Source organism: Choloepus didactylus, chromosome 18 (genome assembly GCF_015220235.1).
Source record: "Choloepus didactylus isolate mChoDid1 chromosome 18, mChoDid1.pri, whole genome shotgun sequence".
Taxonomy (NCBI): Eukaryota; Metazoa; Chordata; class Mammalia; order Pilosa; family Megalonychidae; genus Choloepus; species Choloepus didactylus.
Genome location: NC_051324.1, coordinates 61,360,311 through 61,379,894, shown reverse-complemented (window position 1 = coordinate 61,379,894; position 19,584 = coordinate 61,360,311). Strand labels below are relative to the sequence as shown.

At 47.3% G+C, this 19,584-nt stretch overlaps 1 protein-coding gene across 1 annotated transcript in view; it reads left to right on the top strand.

The window, feature by feature from the left end:
- Positions 1-19,584, top strand: part of PRKCA (protein kinase C alpha) — a 447,219-nt gene that overhangs the window by 386,758 nt on the left and 40,877 nt on the right. Inside the window, exons 9-13 of the mRNA XM_037808858.1 lie at positions 5,990-6,124; positions 6,958-7,131; positions 9,898-9,989; positions 12,409-12,471; positions 13,371-13,509. Coding sequence (XP_037664786.1) covers positions 5,990-6,124; positions 6,958-7,131; positions 9,898-9,989; positions 12,409-12,471; positions 13,371-13,509 — 603 coding nt within the window. The remainder of the gene's footprint in view (positions 1-5,989; positions 6,125-6,957; positions 7,132-9,897; positions 9,990-12,408; positions 12,472-13,370; positions 13,510-19,584) is intronic.

Genomic DNA, 19,584 nt, shown 5'->3' with positions numbered 1-19,584 from the left:
AAAAGAAAGAACAGTCAGCTCAGGGGCTCCTTGTCACTTCTCAGCCAGAGAGATCCCACCCAACTGGGGCTTGAACAGGCAGGACTTCTCATCAGAGAAGCCCTTCCAAGGCATGGTTTTGGCTTGCTGGCCTGGCTACTAGTCTCGCATGGCCTCAGAAGGTCACTGTGGTTGGCCTCCCAAAAGGCAAGGACACCCTACAGCATTTCTTGGACTGTCCCAGCATGGCCAGGGATTGCATGTGGGGAGAAGTTGGGATTATCTGTGAAGAGTTCAGAGTCTGAGATGATCCACCTGATGACAACAAGTTATCTCAACAATTTTCTGCTTTTCCTGTATCAAAGTTTGTCATTTGGCCAACTAGTTCTGTCTACAAGTTGTCTTTGCTATTTATGAGTTGATTTCTTATAATTCTGTCAGCCCTGTGCTTAATGAAACGTTTAAAAAATGAATGTGTAAATGAATGAGCTGATTTCGTGAGTCTCGAATTATGTGCCTGGCACAGTCCTTAGTGTCAAGATGCAAAGTTGAGTTAAGACTTGGTCCTGATAAAAGCAGCAGCTTTTCATGCAATCTAGGATCTCACAGCTTTATTGAGTTACTCATGATCAGGCAGAAGCCCATTCAGAAAGCAGAAGGGCGCTCTGCCAAGGGGACAGAAAGGGGGAACTTGTCGAGGGTGAATGCAGAAACAAGAGAGGAAGTGTTCAGATTGGCTGACATTAAGTTTCCATTTTACATAGGGATGATCTTACAAAGGGGGGAGCAGATATACACTGATTAATATGGTATGTTTAGCCATTCTGATAAGCTGTCTCTACTAGACCCAAACTAGTTTTAGCACTGGTAGTTGCTTTTCAGCAACCCTGTAGGGTATGTTCCATTTTCTTGGAAACCCTGCAAGTCAATGGTTTTTGTCTTTTGGAAAGGCCCTTCTCAGAAGGGGGTCTTCTCCCTGCAATGCCCATTGCAGGCACCCATTTTATTCTATTTCACAGTCCTTAGTTCCTGGAGCTCCAGTCCAGTGGAGAAGGCAGATCAGTAAATCTAGGATGAAGGTACAGTATTCATTTGGGTTTCCCCAGAAGAGACTCTACCACAAGGTTTTGAGAACAAGAAGTTCATTTGGGAAGGTGTTTTAGCTCCCCAGTTTCAATCACAAATACCACAAAATTGACGTGGCTTAAAGAATGGGTATTTATTGACTCCTGGTTTTGAGGCCAGAAGTCCAAAGTCAGGTGTCAGCAGAGCGATGCTGACCCCTGAAGACTGGTGTTCTGGGCTGGCTGCTGGTGATCGTTGGTCCTTGGCTTTTATCTCACATGGCAATGCACACAGCGATGTCTTCTTTCTCCTCTGGATTCCATTGACTTAACGGCTTCTTCCTGTGGCTTTCTCTTTCTCTCTCTCTGAATTTCATCCTGCTTATAACGCAGACTCTAGTAATTCAGATTAAAGCCCAGGCCAAAACATAACCGAAGTAGCATCTTCAAGAGATTCTATTTACAATGTGTCCACACCCACAGGACCAGGGCTTGGGACCTGAACATGCCTTTTGTGGGGGGCACGGTTCAATCCCCAACAGAAGGGGTCCGAAGAGACCATGGTGGGGGGTTCGCTGTGACCCAGGGAAGGCGAAGGAGCCAGCTGAGGATGTGTTATGAAGCCATTGGCCACCAAGGCTGACCAGAGGGCATCTGGGAGCTGGAGAGACAGCAGGGAGCAGTTGAATGAGGGCTGCTAAGCAAGTAGCCTGAATAAAGCCCTAAGGCAGCCCCAGGTGTTCACAGGTATGCAGAGGTGAGTGGTCAGGGGATGTGGGCAGGACACAGACAGTGGCTGCGGCAGATGGGGGAGGCATGAGAGACTAAGAGCTGCTGCTTGAGCTGGGTTTTGAGGATGAACAAAACAGCCAGGCCCCCACCCTCTAGACCTGCAGTCAGATGGTGAGGAGTGCCCTGAAGGAAACCAAAACAAGAGTGGGCAGAATGGGGTGGGGCAAGCGAGCCAAGGGAAGAGTGTCGGTCGGGGAGAAGACCACTCCAAAAAGGTGACATTTGAGCCGAGAGCCGAAGGAGGGGAGGAAGGAGTCCAGCACGTGTCTGGGGAGGAACCTTCCAGGTAGAAGGTGGATGAGGCCCAAACCCAAGGCCGGAGCAAGTGTGAGGAACTGCAGGAAGGCTGGGGTTTGGGGTGGGGGGAGCCAGACTGAGAGCGGAGGGCCGCACCATCCTCCACTGTAAGGACTCGGCCCTCTTCTCTGTGCCAGCTGGGAAGTCAGGGAGCCGCGACAGGACAGGATCCCACTGAGGCCTGAGCAGGTCTGTGCAGCTGCCGAGTTGTGGCCCAGCGGAAGGAGGACGGGGTGGAAGCAGGAGCCTCAGGGGAGGACGCTGGGCAGGGAAGGAGTGATGGAGGCATCGGGATATGTGGTGGAGGAGACTCCTGCTGACCATTTGCTCTGAAGTGTGAATGAAGGAGACGTAAAACAAGTCAACACACCCACAGGTAAATATTTACAAGCTGCAGATGAGCTGCAAAGGGAAAGAGCAGGGGGCTGTGAGGGAGAATAACAGGAAGTCTCTGGGGTGGGGGCTCTCTGAGACCAAGGCAGGGGAGGAGCCGGCTCAGGCAGAGGGGGGTGGGGAGATCGGGGCAGGCAGGGTCCGCGAGGGTGTGGGAGCCAGAGGAGGAGCCCAGCGTGGGTTGGAGGAGAGGCCAGTCCACAGGGTCTGCGCCCAACTCAGCCTGTGTAGACTCCACTTCTGGGAGTCCTTGGGGGGTCCTGTGCCTTCTTTGCCCCCCACCCCTTCAGCGCCAAGGCTGCTGGGGAATCCACTGGCTGTCTCCTCCAATTCCATTATTTATTCGTCCAGATTGAGAGTAGGACTTGCCCAAAGCCAGGCCCAGACCTCTGAGTACGGCTGCATGGATCTGGAAACTTTCCGTGTGGGAGATGGTTCTGTGGCATTTGCAACAAGGCCTGCAGCGGGCAGCATGGGACTGGCTCAAAAGGCCGTGCTCTGTAGGAAAGACTTCCAGAGTTGCTCCTGGGCTTGGCAGGGGTGGCTGCAGGAAGGCCCCTGGGCCACCCCTATCTCAGGCTGGCCAGGCCACTGGGGAGCCAGCCTTCGGATGCCAAGTGCCATCGGCGTGACCAAATGCCAGCTGTGGTTCACGCACACTGGCCTTGCTCCTTCTCGACCCCTGCTCCTCCAGCCACAGAAAACCCACCTCTCTGCTTCCTGCTGAAGCGACACAAGGATGCCCCCTGCCCAGGCAGTGCAGGAGGCCTGTGCCTTCCCCTGCCCAGGGCCGCTCCCTGCGAGCAGGAATCTCCTTCCTCGGTTTCCTCCCAACCTCCCGCGTTGATTTCAGACTAGGGTCCGATATATCATGTGGCATTTGGGTGGGACCTTCTGCCCTGGATTTAGAAGTGCTTGAAAATGAAAATGCTTTTGTCTTGACGTCCTTGTTGCTTGGCTGTGGGGAATATATTTTCTCTATAATTAGACTAAGATCACAGTACCAAGCTCGCACAGCCACTGTTCTCTTGCATCCCCCAGTGAAGCGGGTGCATCTTATATTTAAAAAAAAAAACAACTGCAGTTGTATCCGGAGGCTCATCTGAAGTATTACCTACACCCGTGCACGTTCCCTTCTGTGTTGTCTGTGGTGCTGAAGTGCCACAGGAGAGAGAAGTGACTGTTGAGGAATGCCACACGAGTCGGGAATATCCGGTTAGAACCGCAGTCCCTTCCGACGGGTGCCAGGCACTCGCTGGCAGCCTGAATAGCAACTTGGCGCTCGTGAAAACCTTCTCCAATGGCTTCAAGCACCTCCGAGCACTGAGTCACTTGTGTCTGGGTCTTTTCAGATGTTATTTTGAAGTGCCTGACAAAATAAAATCAATCTCTTTGCACCTGTTTCTGATCGCTTTCTCTCTTTTTATAAATCAGAAGGGCTGACAAGAGTGGCACAGTTGGCATTCTCATTCAAACTTGGACTTTCTGGTTATTCTTTTAAATTTTTACATAGACCAGGAAGTTTATCAGCTCGGAACCATCCCTGGGGGCAGTTGTCTGGAGGATGGGGCTGGTCCTGCAGTTGAGGGGGGACCTCCTTGGAACCCTAGTGGTTGAGTCCTGGATCTTTCTCATATGTCTTAAAATTCCTTCTATCCTCTGTCAAAGGGGGAGGCCAGTTTATATACTATCACATACAGGTTTTATCTTTACGGAGCGTCGGTGTTTCCAGTGGTTCCCAAATTCATATACTTCCCACCATCCACTGCAAATAGAGGTAGAACACATCCACATTAAATGCTTCCAGCCCATCTTTTAATGTCTGTGCTTAAAAATCAGTATGCTCATTTCATCATAGCATGTACTCAAGCCATGAGATTTAATCCCTATACAAACAAGTTATCTTTGTCAGAGAAAAGCATCGCCCAACAACTCAGCATCTTATGACCACATGCGTGCTTTCATTTGTTCATTCATTCACCAGAAGAGTGAAGTGCAAACCCCGAGCACTGTGTTAGAGCTGGGATTCGGAGACTGCTGATGGAGTCTCGTTTTGCTAACGCAAAGTGTCTCCAACAGAGCCGGGCACGACGTGGCTCCCTTAGTAACTGTGGAACGAAGGGATATTGTTGCTCAAACAGGGAGTGTGGATGTTTCCTCGGAAGCCTTCTCTGCTGCTGCTCAAGAAAAAATGACCAATCCCACGCTTTCCCCCAAAAACTAAGAACCCGTCTTGCCCATGCTTTGCTGACACAGTAAAGTCCTTTGAGTGCCTTCCTTACCGCCTCACCGTCTTCTCGATGAACTGCAAAGCTGTTGACTTGAGTGAGGTCCAGGAAGTTGCCTCAGAGTTCAAAGCCACACTTCTTAGGTTTGTGGCACTGGGGCAAGGGAGGGTGCACCCTCTCATTAAGAACTTACCCAAAGCAAGAGTCAGTGCCCTGAGGCTCCGGGCTGTGGCTGCACAGCTTCCAGCAGCAGACACCCGTCCAGCAGCAGCCTCCCTCGTTGCCAGGCAGATGCTCCAAATGCAGAGTCCGCTGGTGGTGGTCCTCCACCCACTTGAGGTTCCTCCAATTTTGCCAGGAGCTCCCCTGCTGACAGTTGGGATGTTCCCAGGAGACCCCATGTGCCTTCCCTTTCCTGCTGAGCCCTCCAACTCTTTACCTTGGGCCTGGGTCTCTCTGTGGCTTCCCACTGTGAGAGTAACTGAGGGTGTGGCTCTCTCCCGGCTCCCTGCGTGGCATGTGGCTAGTTTATAAAATCTCTCCTTGGTGGCTCACACAGACTCTTCAGTCTCCAAGAGCACTGTGCGTTATGTGAAACCAGATTCTCCCGGATAGCACCATTTTTCTTGAGTTCAGCTCTTGATTTAAAAAAAAAAAACCCTGTTCTTTTTACTGTGCATTTGAAAGTGACAATAAATCATTTCCACAGCTTGCATTTAAACGGTTTCTCTCCAGAGTACAATATTCTCCCCTTTTTGCATGGGTACAATGTGCAATATTCTCCCTTTTGTGCAGATTTATCTTAGATTGGAAAACCTACAAATAATAAAAACATCAGTACACAATTTATTTCCGTTATTATGTTAAGTGTACCAATGCTCAGTTTTCCCAGGAAATTAACTGTTACATCCTAGAATTACAGTCAGCCTGTTCTCAGCAGATTCCGGCCTGATTTCTTTTGCAGTGGTTTGATTCTTGGTTAACCATCTAGAGTTGTCTCAGTCCCTGACAGGTGAGAGCAATTTTTGCTACTTTGCAAGCTTTCCCCTGAGGGTAAGTATAGCCACTGACGCTTGAAGAGATATTAATTCCTCACCCTCTGGCTCCTTTTCTCACCCCATCGCATCTTCTCTTGCCAAGATGGCATCAAGCTCAGTTACAATGTGCTTTTTCTCTCTGTCACTCTTTCCCTCCCAAACATGACTGATTGGCTGTCATGTATCTGTTTGTCTTTAGAAAGCGAAGCTTGGCCCTGCTGGTAACAAAGTAATCAGCCCTTCGGAAGACAGGAAACCTTCCAACAACCTTGACAGGGTGAAACTCACCGACTTCAATTTCCTCATGGTCCTGGGGAAGGGGAGTTTCGGAAAGGTAAGAAGACAGCGTCTGAGAGGTGGAGTATGGTAGGCTTCTGCAGAGAACACTGGGGTGGATTTTGTTCTCCCCGAGCTTCCCTGCTGTTTATGTGCACGCATTTCTCAGCTGGTTTCTACTTCATTTCATTAGAAACAACTGCATCCAAAAAGCTGCAGAGGGTCCACGGTGACTTGCTGTTTTCAGTGTTCAGAACAGAGTGGGAGCTCCAAAATGTTGGTTGAATGAATAATTTTCGTGACTTAATAGTGAATGCTTACTTGTAGCAAGCAAATGTAATCATTGGGAGATACTGAATTGAGATCGTCAGGGATCACTTTTTAAATACTAGGAGACAGAAATCTACCTGTATGTATACATTTGACTTCTGTGCCCTCGCATCTCATTATAGATCCAGGAACTGATTATAATCCTACTTCTTGCTTTCTCTTGGCTCCTGGCTGGTGAGAAGCTTATAAAAGTGATCACTTGGTCCCATTTCATTCAAAGGATGCTCTTGAAAATTTCGCAGAATTTAAGACTAATCCTGGTAGAGAATGCTGGATATTCCATTTAATATGCCAAAATAGCACCATCGTGTGGCGATGGTTAGATATTGTTTAGATCTTGACATTTTAGAAATTGTACTGTGCTGGAGGAATTTAATTGGTGGTGATGTGCCATATTTCAAAAGTTCCACATAAAGGGAAACTTTATTGATATTTTTATATCACACATTTACAGATTTGTATTAAACATGATCAAACTGTCACCTGCCCTGACTTCTCCCCACCTGCCCCCGTTCCAGATATTTGCTGGGAAGTTTTCAGCTGTGTGTTGTCTGTTCTCAGGTGATGCTTGCTGACAGGAAGGGCACAGAAGAACTGTACGCAATCAAAATCCTGAAAAAGGACGTGGTGATTCAGGACGATGATGTGGAGTGCACCATGGTGGAAAAGAGGGTCTTGGCTCTGCTTGACAAGCCCCCCTTCCTGACACAGCTGCACTCCTGCTTCCAGACGGTGGTAAGGACCCTGGGGTGGGGGTGGGGTCCCTGTGCCGTCACACACAGCACGCTGTTAAGGGCTACACCTGAGCCAAATGCTCTGCGCACCTGAGTTAACCTTCTTCTTGCAGAGGCAGCTGGAGCGAGGCCTAACAGGGTATCGCTTAGCCCTGGCTCTTCTCTGCTAAGAGAGGTGACCGGGGACAACCACTCACTCCTCTGGGGCTGGTAGACTTGGGGAGTCCCCTTCTCTGTGATGCCTTCTATATTTAGGGGCTTGGTATTAATCCAGTTTAAATATGCAAGCATTTGTATTAAAGGTTCTCTACATACCAGGCACTGTGCTAAGACTTAGGGATACAATAGTAATAAAATAACTCACAGGCCTGGCTTTTTAAGACCACAAGTCCACCTGCCAAATATTGCACTGGAAAGTTAGGAGACTTGATTTCCTAACAGCGTGTGTGTTCCTGTTTAATGCCAGCAGTAGGGGTCAGCAAACTGTGGCCTGTGGCCCATTTTGTATGGTCCACGAGCTAAGAAAGGCGGAAAAAAATCCAGGGAATAATGTTTCATGGCACATGAAAATTCAATGAAATTCAAGTGTCAGCACCCATAAATAAAGCTTTATTGGAACCCTCTTATCCATCTACCTGTCGTCTACGCTGCCTTCATGCTACAGTGGCAGAGTTGTGTAGTTGCATGAGGCATACATATGGCCTGAAAAGCCTAAAATATTTACTATCTGACCCTTTACAGAAAATGTTTGCTGACCCCTGTCATATAGTAAAACAACGCACAGGACAAAAAAATTCCCAAAGTACTGATCTGTCGGTTCCTGGGGACCAGGGACAGGGCTCTGTCATGGTGCTTGCAGGTGGCGTGAAAGAAATATGTACATTTAGACGGGATCATAGTGAGGCATTCCCAGAGAAGGCTTTCCATTCCTTAGACTCTGTCCTTTTTGAAATATCATTCGATAATCAGTAGCTGTCATTGTCATTATTATGATTATTATCATTTCCCAACTTCCTGTTGGTCAGAATTGGCTCTCTTGTTTTAAAAACTCTTGGGAGGTGCCCCTCAGAGCTTTGGGATTTTAGAATCTCAAAATGGCAGCACAGCCCCGTCTTAGCTTCCCAGCTGCTAAAACAAATACCGCACAGTGGATTGGCTTAAACTACGGAAATTTATTGGCGTGTGGTTTTGGGGGAGGCCAGAAGTCCAAAATCAAGGTATCAGCAAGGCGATGCTTTCTCCCCAAAGACTCTGGACTCCTGGGGCTGACCACCAGAGATCCTTGGTCCTTGGCTTTTCCATCACATGGCAATGAATGTGGCAGCATCTTCTCCTCTTTTCTGGGCTCCCCTGACTTCAGCTTCTGGCTGCTCCCCTTGGCTTCTCTTCCACATCTAATTCCTTTGCTAATAAGGACTTCTGCCATGTTGGATTAAGGCCCACTCTCATTCAGGCTAGATGCACCTTAACTAACAACATCTTCAAAGGTCCTTTTTAAAAACGGGTTCACACTCACAGGACCAGAATTTGGGATCCAAACATGCCTTTTGTGGGGGACACAAAAGTCAGTCCCCAGCAGCCTCCCAAGGCCAGGACAGGAGATGGAGCTGCCAAGCGAGGCACCGGCCACTGCGTGTCAGCCTAGCGCTGGCAGCCTGCTCAGCTCCCTTCTCCAGCAGCTCCCATCCATTTTGCATCACGTCCCTCCAGGGATTGAAGAGCAGCGTGCTGGGAAGGAGAACCACAGCTCTGACTCCCAGCCTGGATTCCGTAACCCTGGTTACACTGATTAAGCTCCGGAAAGCTCCAAAACATAGAAATGAAGATGAAATTAAAGTGCATAGCAGGAAAGCTAGAGATTGAAGCTCCTGAGCCATTTCCTGGCTATTAGCACCAGCTTCATCATTTTTTTCCTCCCTCTGCAACACTTTAATGTTTAATAACCTCTGTATAATGATGGTATTTTCTAAAAGAGAGCAGAGGTCAGCTTCTACTTTGGTGTGTTGTGCTGTTAGTTATTTCACTCTTAAGCCCCCTAACCCCCCCACCCCAATCTGTCCCAGCAGATTATCCTTGTATATATGTAGGTTTTTTTGGTTCTATAATGTGTACCCTTCACAGGACCAACACTTACCATACCAGTAACAGAAAAGAGCAAAAACGCTATTTGGGCATATTATGGATGCAAAAGAATATTTGATTAGCCTCTCTGATGATAGTCTCCTTCTCTCACAATAAGTATCATTGAACACATAATTTATACTCCAACAAATGCACAAGTTATGATTGGTTTTCAGAAGCATCCAGTTAAATATGTTACTGTGGCATGCCTCCTAGTCATTGCAAAACAGCTTTTAAATGTTTGGGCCATCCAGGAACCCTAGTTAAAAATAAATAATTGGCTAGTGTGGATTCTTCACACCGTCCTAGCTTAGACATGCACTATGTGTGTACGAAAATAGGGTAGAATGTTTAAGACTGTTAATATACCAGGAAGCATATGTATCCAGAAGAGAGCAGATACCTCGACAAAGAGCCTTTACTTAAGCATTACATGATGGTTTTGCATTTCCCAAGTCCCTTATGAAGTCAGGTTTATTCCTTGTTCTTTATTTGGGAAAAAAAATTTTAAGGGCTCCAAATTGAGCAGATTTGCCAGTGTGGCCCACGTTTAGCTAATGAGAAAGCAAAGCCGAGTCCATGAAGAACGAAGGCAGCTGCTTGCTGGTGGACAAGCCCTGCTCATGTATTGAACCTTGATCTTCAGGATCGGCTGTACTTCGTCATGGAATACGTCAACGGCGGGGACCTCATGTACCACATTCAGCAAGTAGGAAAATTTAAGGAACCACAAGCAGTGTGAGTATATTTTTTTAAGTTCCTTAATCTAAGCAACACTGTTCTCCCAAGTGGGAGCTTCTGCTGGGCGAAATGTGAAAGTGGGGTTCTGCCCAGTTTAGGGTTGAGCGTTATCAACTGCCAGGGAATAGATTCACGGGAAGGGTCCATGACCTCTGGATCCCCGGAGATGTTCCCCTAAGAGTGGTTGGCTCTACTTCCAGGAAATTGGTTTATCCCATGGTAACTCAATTCCACCCATATTGATTGATTAATTCACTGTTTACTGAACAGATGCTTATTGCACACCCACCCTGCACCAGGCGCTGAGAGTGGGAGAGGAATGAGGTGCTCCCTGCCTCAGGGAGCTCACTCTGTCGCCTGGAGATGGAGAAGACGCTCAGCAATTATAACCATTGCGTTGACTTTAGAGGTGTACATGGGGCTCTATGGAAGACCCAGAAAGGGTGGAGTAAGGGAAGAACATTCTAGAGGAGTGTCCAATGCAGAGGTGGGGGAAGAGCCTTCCAAGAAGAGGGAATAGGATGTGAAAAGGTGCAGAGGCACATGCAGGGAGTAGGCTGCAGCTCAGCTTGTGCAGGGGATGGTGAGAGATGGGGGGAGGTGGGAAGGGCCTGGTGGAGGGCCTGGCCGAGGAAGAGGGAAGGCCAGGAGGGGCTTCATGGGGGCTTGGCACCATCAGATGAAGTTTGCAAAGAGCCCTCTGCCCAAGAATGGACGGAAGGTTGGAAGGGAATATGGGGCAGGTGCCAAGGGGGTTGATGAGAAGACCATGTAGGAGGGGAGGAAGGAAGCCGTAATTAAGGCTTGGTCTTGGAGCCAAAGAGGAGTAAGTGCCTTTGAGAAACATTCTTGAGGAAGAAAAATGGAATTGGTGACTGTGAGGATGAGAAGAGGGTTTGGGTGCCAGGTGGCCACCAAATTGGAGGTGGTTTGTGGGGAGAATCTTGAGCTCAGTTTGGGACATGTTTCATTGAGGGGTACCCTGGATGTCCAGGTGTGGCCCAGGAGAGAGAGATGGGCCCCAGGGATAAAAGAGGATTCACCTGTCTGTTTGATACCCAATCAAATGTCCCATTTCTCAGGGACCAGGAAGTCGTAGGAGACTCCGCAGAAACAAGTATAAATAAACAGCTATTTTTATTTCCCTAAATAAGGATGTATAGCAGGCATGTTGTTGATTAATCAACTCAGCAGACGTTAATAGAATTCTGGCTGGTGTTCAAACTAAAAGATAAATCAGAAGAACTTTTGGTCTGTGTGGGATTATCTGTCCTAGGGGAGATTAACTGAAGGCAGGATAGGAAATTCTTTGATAGCAAGCTTCAGAAACATAAAGGGGGCTTTTCTTGTTTTCATTGTTACTTTTTAGTGTTCAGAAATATCTTTTATCTCCCTTCATATGTTGTTATAGAGCATTAAAATGCTCAAATTGTAAGATAAGGCTTCATAACATAAAACTCTAAAGGGCAAATAGCAGAATGGACGAAAAAGCCCTGAAGTAACATAAAGGTGTCTAGTCCAATACTCTTTCATTATTTTTGTGTTGCAGAAAAGGTTTATTATAAAAATACAGAAAAGCACAAAAAAGAATGCAAAAACCACCAGTAATCCCATCTATATCAGCGCTCCCCACCCCATCCTTCTCCTGCCCTCGGAGGTGCCCCCCCTACTAAGTTTCATCCTGATTGTTAGGGATCTTTTTCTCTGCTCATGAGAAGTGTTTATTTTTAAGCCTCCTGAAGTCTGGTGAGTTCTCAGACTTCCAAGACTCCTAAGTGCTATGCAAAAATTTAAAGCATCCTTTAGCATTTAATCTGAGTTTCAGATATTAGCCTAGTAACGATTTTGAAGTGATAATAGTAACTGCCTTTTTTTTTTTTTTTTTTTTTTTAATGAATCATTTAAAAGGGTAAACTCAGGAATGAATCGTTTATCCCAGCCCTCGGGAGGAATGAGTAAGCAGCTAACAAGCTCATCACCCACCATACTTTGTCTTCCAGGGAGTAATTGTATCTTCAAACACCAATGTTTTCCATCTTTGAATGGGAAAATGGAAAGTTTCTCTATTCTCCCACAGTCCTGACATAGAATAGACTAATAGGTATCCATTATTTAAAAGATTGTATTAGAAATTTCTTTGGACATCGGAAATTCCCTGTTCACCTGCCCCAAACAAGAAGCACTTGCTTCTGGGCAAGTAAAAAACCTGTCACATTTATTTTATTAGCTGTCGCATTCCTTGGGGCAGTCTGAGTAATAACATGGAGGAGGGAAAAGTGCATGGTTGGTAGAACCACGTAGGGTGAGACTAATGTCTTACAGTCTTTTACCTCTTTGATGCCTGAACTTGAGGGGGACGAGTGTCCTGGAGTCCAAAGAAGCAAGCCAGAAACCTGAAGAGTATTTTCTTTTGCAGATTCTATGCAGCAGAGATTTCCATTGGATTGTTCTTTCTGCATAAAAGAGGAATCATATATAGGTGAGTATTGAAGCTCTTCTACCAGCTGCACGGTTGACAGTTTTGTTGAGCCTCTGTGGGCACGTAATTCCATGATGGGGACTTGAGATGGGGATTTGATGATTGTCAAAGTAACACAGACCTGCTGGGGCCAACTTTTCTCTGTACCTCCAGTCAAATGGGAGCCACCTTCTGATTTCTGGGCCTGAGAATTTTATACCTCATTTCTTCCTTCCATGAGCAAACATGCTCTTCCCCCACCATCAGCTCCTTCCTTTGCCTTTTATTTGGAACTGAGGTCAGGGAGCAATGGAAACTGAATTTCTGTTATGGATGCTCAGCAGGAAGAGCGCATGGGGAACTGGAGAGAAGCAAGGAAAAAAAAAACTACTGCATTAAATTCTTCCAGTGGTTAGCTACAGTGTGGAAGTGCCAAATAAAAGAAGAATGTCTTCTAGTATTAAATTGAAGGGTAATTAAAAGGATAGATGGCACTTATACAGGATGGAAGGGACACAAGCATGACTTGATGACATTGTTCATTGCTCTAAACCTGTGACTTTGCAAGCCTGGCTGTGTGTGTCAGAGCTCCCCGTATAGCATATTAATAAATCAAGTGAGTAAGGTCTCCCCAAACCGGCTAAATTGGAATCTCTGGTGATTCACATGCACAGACAAGGTTGGGAATCACCAGTTCAGCCATTTATTCATTCATTCAATATGCATTTACTAGGTTCCCACCATGTCCCAGGCATTATATTATTTTAAGCTCTGGAGATATAAAAATAAAATAATTCCTGGTGCCTGCACTTAGGGGACTTATGGTTAATATGCCACTGAGACACCAGGTAGGCAAATATCCATCCATTTCACCAGCTCCAGAATGGGAAGGACACTGATACGAACCTGCTTCCTTGCAGGGACCTGAAATTAGACAATGTCATGCTGGATTCAGAAGGACATATCAAAATTGCTGATTTTGGGATGTGCAAGGAGCACATGATGGATGGAGTCACTACCAGAACCTTCTGTGGAACTCCAGATTACATCGCCCCGGAGGTAAGGAGGCCCTGGTTCCCTGGGTTTTCTAGTCCAGTGTCTCCAAATGCAAGCCATTGGTGGGGCAGAAATAACCAGCGAATTACCAAATCAATGTGTGGGTCATGACCGGCAATTTTTTTTTAACAAAATAAACTAAAATAGAAAAGGAAACTATGAAAGCTTATTGCAGATGGTAAGGGAAAGCCTCATTGCATGGAACTTTTGTTTTAGTTTTATGTATATGTGAAGTGGTTGCATCATAAAATGTATTTACTATGTGGTCACAGTCAAAACAATTTGAGGAACCCTGTTGGGTAGAGGGTGGGGCAGGAGGGACTTGCTTGGAAAATGTTCTGCATGGGTCAGAAGGTGCTTCTCATGATGGCTTTTTAACAAAATCAGGGTGATTTGTGCTCTAAACTACATGTTGGGATTAATGGTAATGCTAATACAGGCAGAAGGTATTGGTGTTTCAAGATTTGTATCTTGTATCTTTAATCCTGGCCACACTGCTTTGTCTTTCTTATAACATATTGGATCATTTTCTTCCAATTTTATGACACGTCCTATATACCAATGATAGAGTGGATTATAGTCCAGGTCATTTGTGATCACCTTTCTATCCTCACACTGCCCTGTGGATGGGAGAGCCTTTTTCTAACTGACCCAGCTTGGTGGAAAGCAGTGAATTCAAAGTTGGGCCAGGCTTCAGCTCTTTGTAGAGCCCTCATATTAACTGTTGGCAGCTTTTATGATATTTATTCAACATACGGCCTCATGCATTTATCCGGGAGACAATAAGTATAGTGGAAAAGTTTAGACGTCAGACCACCATGAGCTTGAATCTTGACTCTTATTTACAGGCTGTGGTAACTCAGGCAAGTTATTTAACATCTCTGAACTCTGGTTTCTGTAGCAGCAAGTTAGGGATTATAATATCCTCCTTACAGAATGGCTGTGAGGCCTGAAGTGCCCAAAACAACATTTTGCACCTAGTAGATCCTCAGTGGTAGCTATTATTCCAAAACAGAAGCTAATTTTTATTGCTTTAAGAGCTTTTTTTGTTTATTATATTCCTAGACAGACTGGAAACGTAGACTTCACTTGGAAACTTGGACACTCATGCCAGCAAGCAGGAAGCAAAGATTCCAGCTGGTTTTAATTAAAAAAAAAAAAAAAAAAAAAAAAAAACCTGAACTGGTTTGGGAAATTAATCAGTAATAACTATAGGTTGTTCACATCTTGTGAGCATTTTTTCCTCATAAGCATTCAGGAACTGAACATTTGGGGCCACAGGAGTAATTGTGGTGGGGAGAAAGACCATGTAGGTTCAAGGTTTCTGAATTTGCTCAAAGGTTAAAATAATCCTGTCCTCTGTATAAATATTCCTGTCAGGCAGAGGCAAAATAATTATCTTAGATGGCATTTTCCTTAATAGGCAAAGCAGAGTCTTAAATATTTATGGCTATTTGTTCAAAAACCTTGAAATCAATTCAAACCATAGCATTTTCTTAAGCAGCAAAGTCAAGCTGAGGCAGAAAATGTCACTAACAAATATGATTTTGGAGTTGAGCTGGACACACAGAGAAGGGAAACCCTGATTGGAAAATGGTTCCTAAAGCAGACATGAAGAGGACGCTTTGCTTTGACATAGAGCAAAAATTCTTTGGGGTCATGTGAAGAGTCCTTGAGAAGGTGGAAGGAAAGCTTAGCTTGATTTAGTCCTTCTCTTACAGCTAGTTACTTTGGATGTACGAGATCCAGTCACAAGTCAAGTGCCCAAGAAGCAGGCCCCGAATTGCCCACTCTTTCCTGGAAGACAGAGAAAGCAGCAGGAAACACGTCTGCTTCTGGCTGATGGTCTGGTCTGTGTTCCTCCTGCCTCAGTGGGCATGAAGCCATGTAAACATGTGCCACCCTGAGTCCTTCCAGAATCAGGAGGGAAACCCCGCCTCGCTTGGCAGGGGGTATGTTAAAACATGCACAAAGGCTATAACCTGTCTTCGTTTCCTAAGAGCCACCATAAAAAAAGTGCTACAAACGGGGTGGCTTAAAACAAGAAATGAAGGTGTGAGCAGGGCCCGGCTCCCTCTGAAGGCTCTAGGAGAGAATCCTTCCGGGCTTACGGCTTCTGGTGTTTGCAGCCATCTTTGGTGTTCCTTGGCTTTTGTAGACACAGCTCTTCAAGCTCTGTTTCTGACGTCACGTGGCCTCCTCTCTGAATCAGGCTATGTTTGTGCCTCCTGTTCCCTTCTGATAAGTCATGTTGGATTAAGGGCCCCCCTACTCCAGTAGGACCTCATTTTAACTTGCCCAATTCCATCTGTAACAACCCTATTCCAAATAAGGGCACATTCTGAGGTTCTAGGTATCAGGACTTCAGCATATCTTTTGGGGAACATAATTCAACCCCTAACAAGATCCCTGGTGCATTGACCGTCTCCTCTGTACCAAGCCCTCAGAGCACATCTTCTGATGTGCCACATTTTACAGATGAACTGAGGCTCAGTGGCTTGCCCAGGGTCACACAGCTGGTCACAGGCACAGGTGGGATTTGGATCTATCTGACCCCAAAGCCCATATCTTCCTTTGACAATAATGCACTACCTCTCAGAAATGTGGGGAAACTCCCTGAGAGAAGGAGCAGTTAAAAATGAGCATGAAGCTTCGGCCTGTCTTTTTTTGGAAGTCTTTCAGGAGGAGGTGGATGTTCATCCAAACTGGAATCAGGGGCCTGAGTCTTACTCACATCTTTTCATCTGTAATATAGTCAGTGCCTCGGGTTGTTTCCCAGCTATTAATGTGGCCATTTCTAGTCCCTGGCTGGGGACAGATCCCTTAGAAACCGAGGGTAAACCAGCCACGCTGAAGCCCCCATCCAGCACATGGCATCAGTCTTGCTCATCGAGTGCCCCCCTGGTGCCAGGCACTGTTCTGGATGCTGAGATGCATGGTGGGAGGGAGGAGGACTTGAAAGAGGGATGCTGGTGGAGACCGGTGAGGAACGCCTTGAGTTAGGGGCCATTAGAAATGGGCAACAGCAGCCTTGAGAGACATGGCTGCAGGGGCATGGAGGAGACCATGTTCCTCGTGGCGCCTCCAACCAGCTGAAAGCACAAGGGGAGAAATCCTGGGCGTGGTTGCCAGCCCTGCAGCCAGCTGGCTGCACAGGGACATGCCAACTCCTGTGAGAGGTGGGATTGCACAAGTCCAGAGAGTTGGACCCCTATCCCAGGGGCCTCGGCTTCTGAGTTCCACCCAAGCAGGAATACCGGCTCAGTGTTGCCTCCCAGGGCAGCCGGAAATCTAGATTTTTTGTAAAATGTGCCAGACTGTTCCAAGTTGGGTCTACTATGTATTAGAAATGTATGCAGTGAGCCAATGGGCCATCTGCTTGTGCCTCTCCTCTGGAAGGAGTCAAGGACCATGCTTGGGAGCCACATCTCAGGGAAGGGAGGAGAAGGAGAGGACCAAGAGGTGCCCAGAGAGGCTAAAGGAGAACCGGGGTGCTGTCGAGTCCTGGACAGCGAGGAAGGCCGGCGTTCACGAAGACAGCGGTGGCCAGGGCCTACAGCGGTCAGGGAGACGGTGGACCTGATCACAAGGATCCGGCGCTCCCTGGGAGGGGCGACAGGAGGTGGATGGTGACTGCAGGAGCTGCAGGCAGGCTGGGGCCACTCTCCGGCCTCCCCAGGGCCCGAGGGATATATTTGAGGTGAATGGCTGCGCGCCTGTAGCCGTGGTGGTGGAGACGTGGCCGCAGAGCAGAGAGGAGGGCTGGGATCGAGAGGGTCGGGAGCTCTGAGCTGGGGGTTGAAGGGTGGTCCACAAGGCTGGTGGCAAAGGACGGAGTCTGAGGAGAGCTGTGCCCTCACACCTTCGACAGAAGAGGGACGAGGCGCTGGGGGGCCTGCGTGGCTGAGCGATGGGGAAGGGGGTTTGGAGAGGGATGGAGAGTAAAAGATCTAAAAGTCAAATGAAAAAATAACTCACATGGTATGCATCGCCCAGGCAGTCAGGCGGTAAATTAGCACTTACAAAACTAAGAAAGGAAGGAATGAGATACCGAGAGGGGAGAGCTGTGCAGGGCCCGCGATGGCTCAGCAGAGATCAGCAGCTGCCAGTCCGCGGGCCCCACGCCAACCCGGAGCAGGCAGGGGGCAAGAAAAGAGCTTTATTAAAGAAAGAGAATGATAAACCAAAGGCAGCTTTCTTTCTATCAAAGGCTAATTTCTCTCCATGGAGGGTCACAGTCCGATGACTCCAATATTGCAAGAGAAAATAAAGCAGACACTTTCCCTTGAAGAAATGTTTAAAAAGCCAAGGCTGGGCTTTCCTTTGAATTTGAAATGTTTAAAAAGCCAAGGCTGGGCTTTCCTTTGGATTTGTCCTTAGTCTGTGTAAATCTCCTCAGATCTTTCCCAGGGATTATGCTGGTTATATCATCTCATCTATTTTACGTTCTGCCCACGGCTTTTTAGCCGTCTCATAATTCTCTCAGCTTCAGAGTTTAATCCATTTTGCCTACTCTCTGGAGAAATCAACACCCCCCATGGTATTCTGATCCGTCAGATGAACTTCAATCCAATCTTTCCCCTGCGCTCCTCCTTCCGATTCTTCCTCCAGAAATAAGCAGCTCCTTGTGGGTTAGCTGCCCCTTCGTGGGTGCCCACCTCATACTAGACCCAGGGCCAAGGAACTCATTTACTTTGCTTTGCAACATCGCTGTTGTTGACTCCATTTTCCAGATAATGAAAATGAGGTGCAAAGAGGTTCGTTCATTTTTCCATGGCACCAGGTCAAAGCAGACCCTGGCTTCGAACCCAGGACCAATCACACCAGAGCCCAGCCCCTTCCCACTTCCCACATCCCCAGCTGCAGCTGTGCTCCTGGGAGGAAGGGACGTGGGTATCTGCTCATCTGCTTCCCAGTGAAGCCAGCCCTCCCTGATGCCAGTGAGCGACACTCCAGGGTCCCCACTGCTTGTTTTCAGGGTCCAGATAACGTTCTGATTAATTTTCACTCCCCGTGTCCCTCATTAATTGGCCCCCTATTTGGGGATTTGTTTAAAACCTGTAAAATTGGGTCAGAGATTCCTGAGCTTTGTATCATCTTATTTGCACAGTTGCCTGGGCGAGGGTAGGGGGAGTATCCAGGGAGAGGTTACTAGCATTTACTCATTTCCAGTATGTTCTGTGCATTTGTGTCTGTCTGTTATCTTGTTTAATTCTTGCAGTGGTCCTCTGGTAAATGGCACTATCCCTGTTTTACAAGCTAGGAGACATGGAGAGGAGCGGGGACCTACCCAAGGTCATAGATAGCAAGTGGCAGGGCCAGGGTCCTGGTCTGCCCCCCTCAAAGCTTGGGCCAGTTGCCCTCGGGCCAGCAGCAGCTGATTGCCCCAGTTGGTGCATCACTTATTGCTCTATTACCAAACACATCCACAAAGACCCATTAGATGTGAGCCCTCCCATTTCTAGAAAATCCCTGGCTCTACGGCTAATAAAGCAATTACAGGTGCAACATTTATTTCCAGCCCCAGTTCATTCCTTTACTACACCGGTAGTGGTTTTGTTCTGAGACACAGTTAGCATTCTGAACGGCCCCCTGTGTTCGGCAGAGGAGGCCCCAAGGCACACGGGGTTCCAAAGGCTGGTGCCAGCTGCGAGTCCTGCCCCGTTTTCCCGAGCACCAACCACCCCCACCCAGAGAAGGAGACTGGCAGCAAGGGCTGCTGGGCATTGAGTTTGAGAACCATCCAAAGAGAAGCTAGAGGGCCAATGGCACCGCATGTCATTCCAGGTTAATTCATGTCTAATGTGTTTTAGCCCCATGTGGGCTTTATATCCACTCCTGAAGGGAAGACTTCCCGTTTGGCTTCAGGGGGCTTTTCTTCATCCTTGCCTAATGAACTCTGGCTACAGTTCTGCTCTTTTGCTAAGAAGTTAGAATGACATCCTAGGACCTTCCTCAAAGCGTGACTTTGAGGATTAAGTGAGTTTTGCCTGCAATGAGCTTAGCCCTAAGCCTCAGACGCTCTCCTGGAATCATTGTCCATTATTTGGCAATTACAGTTAACACTGATTCTGTGAG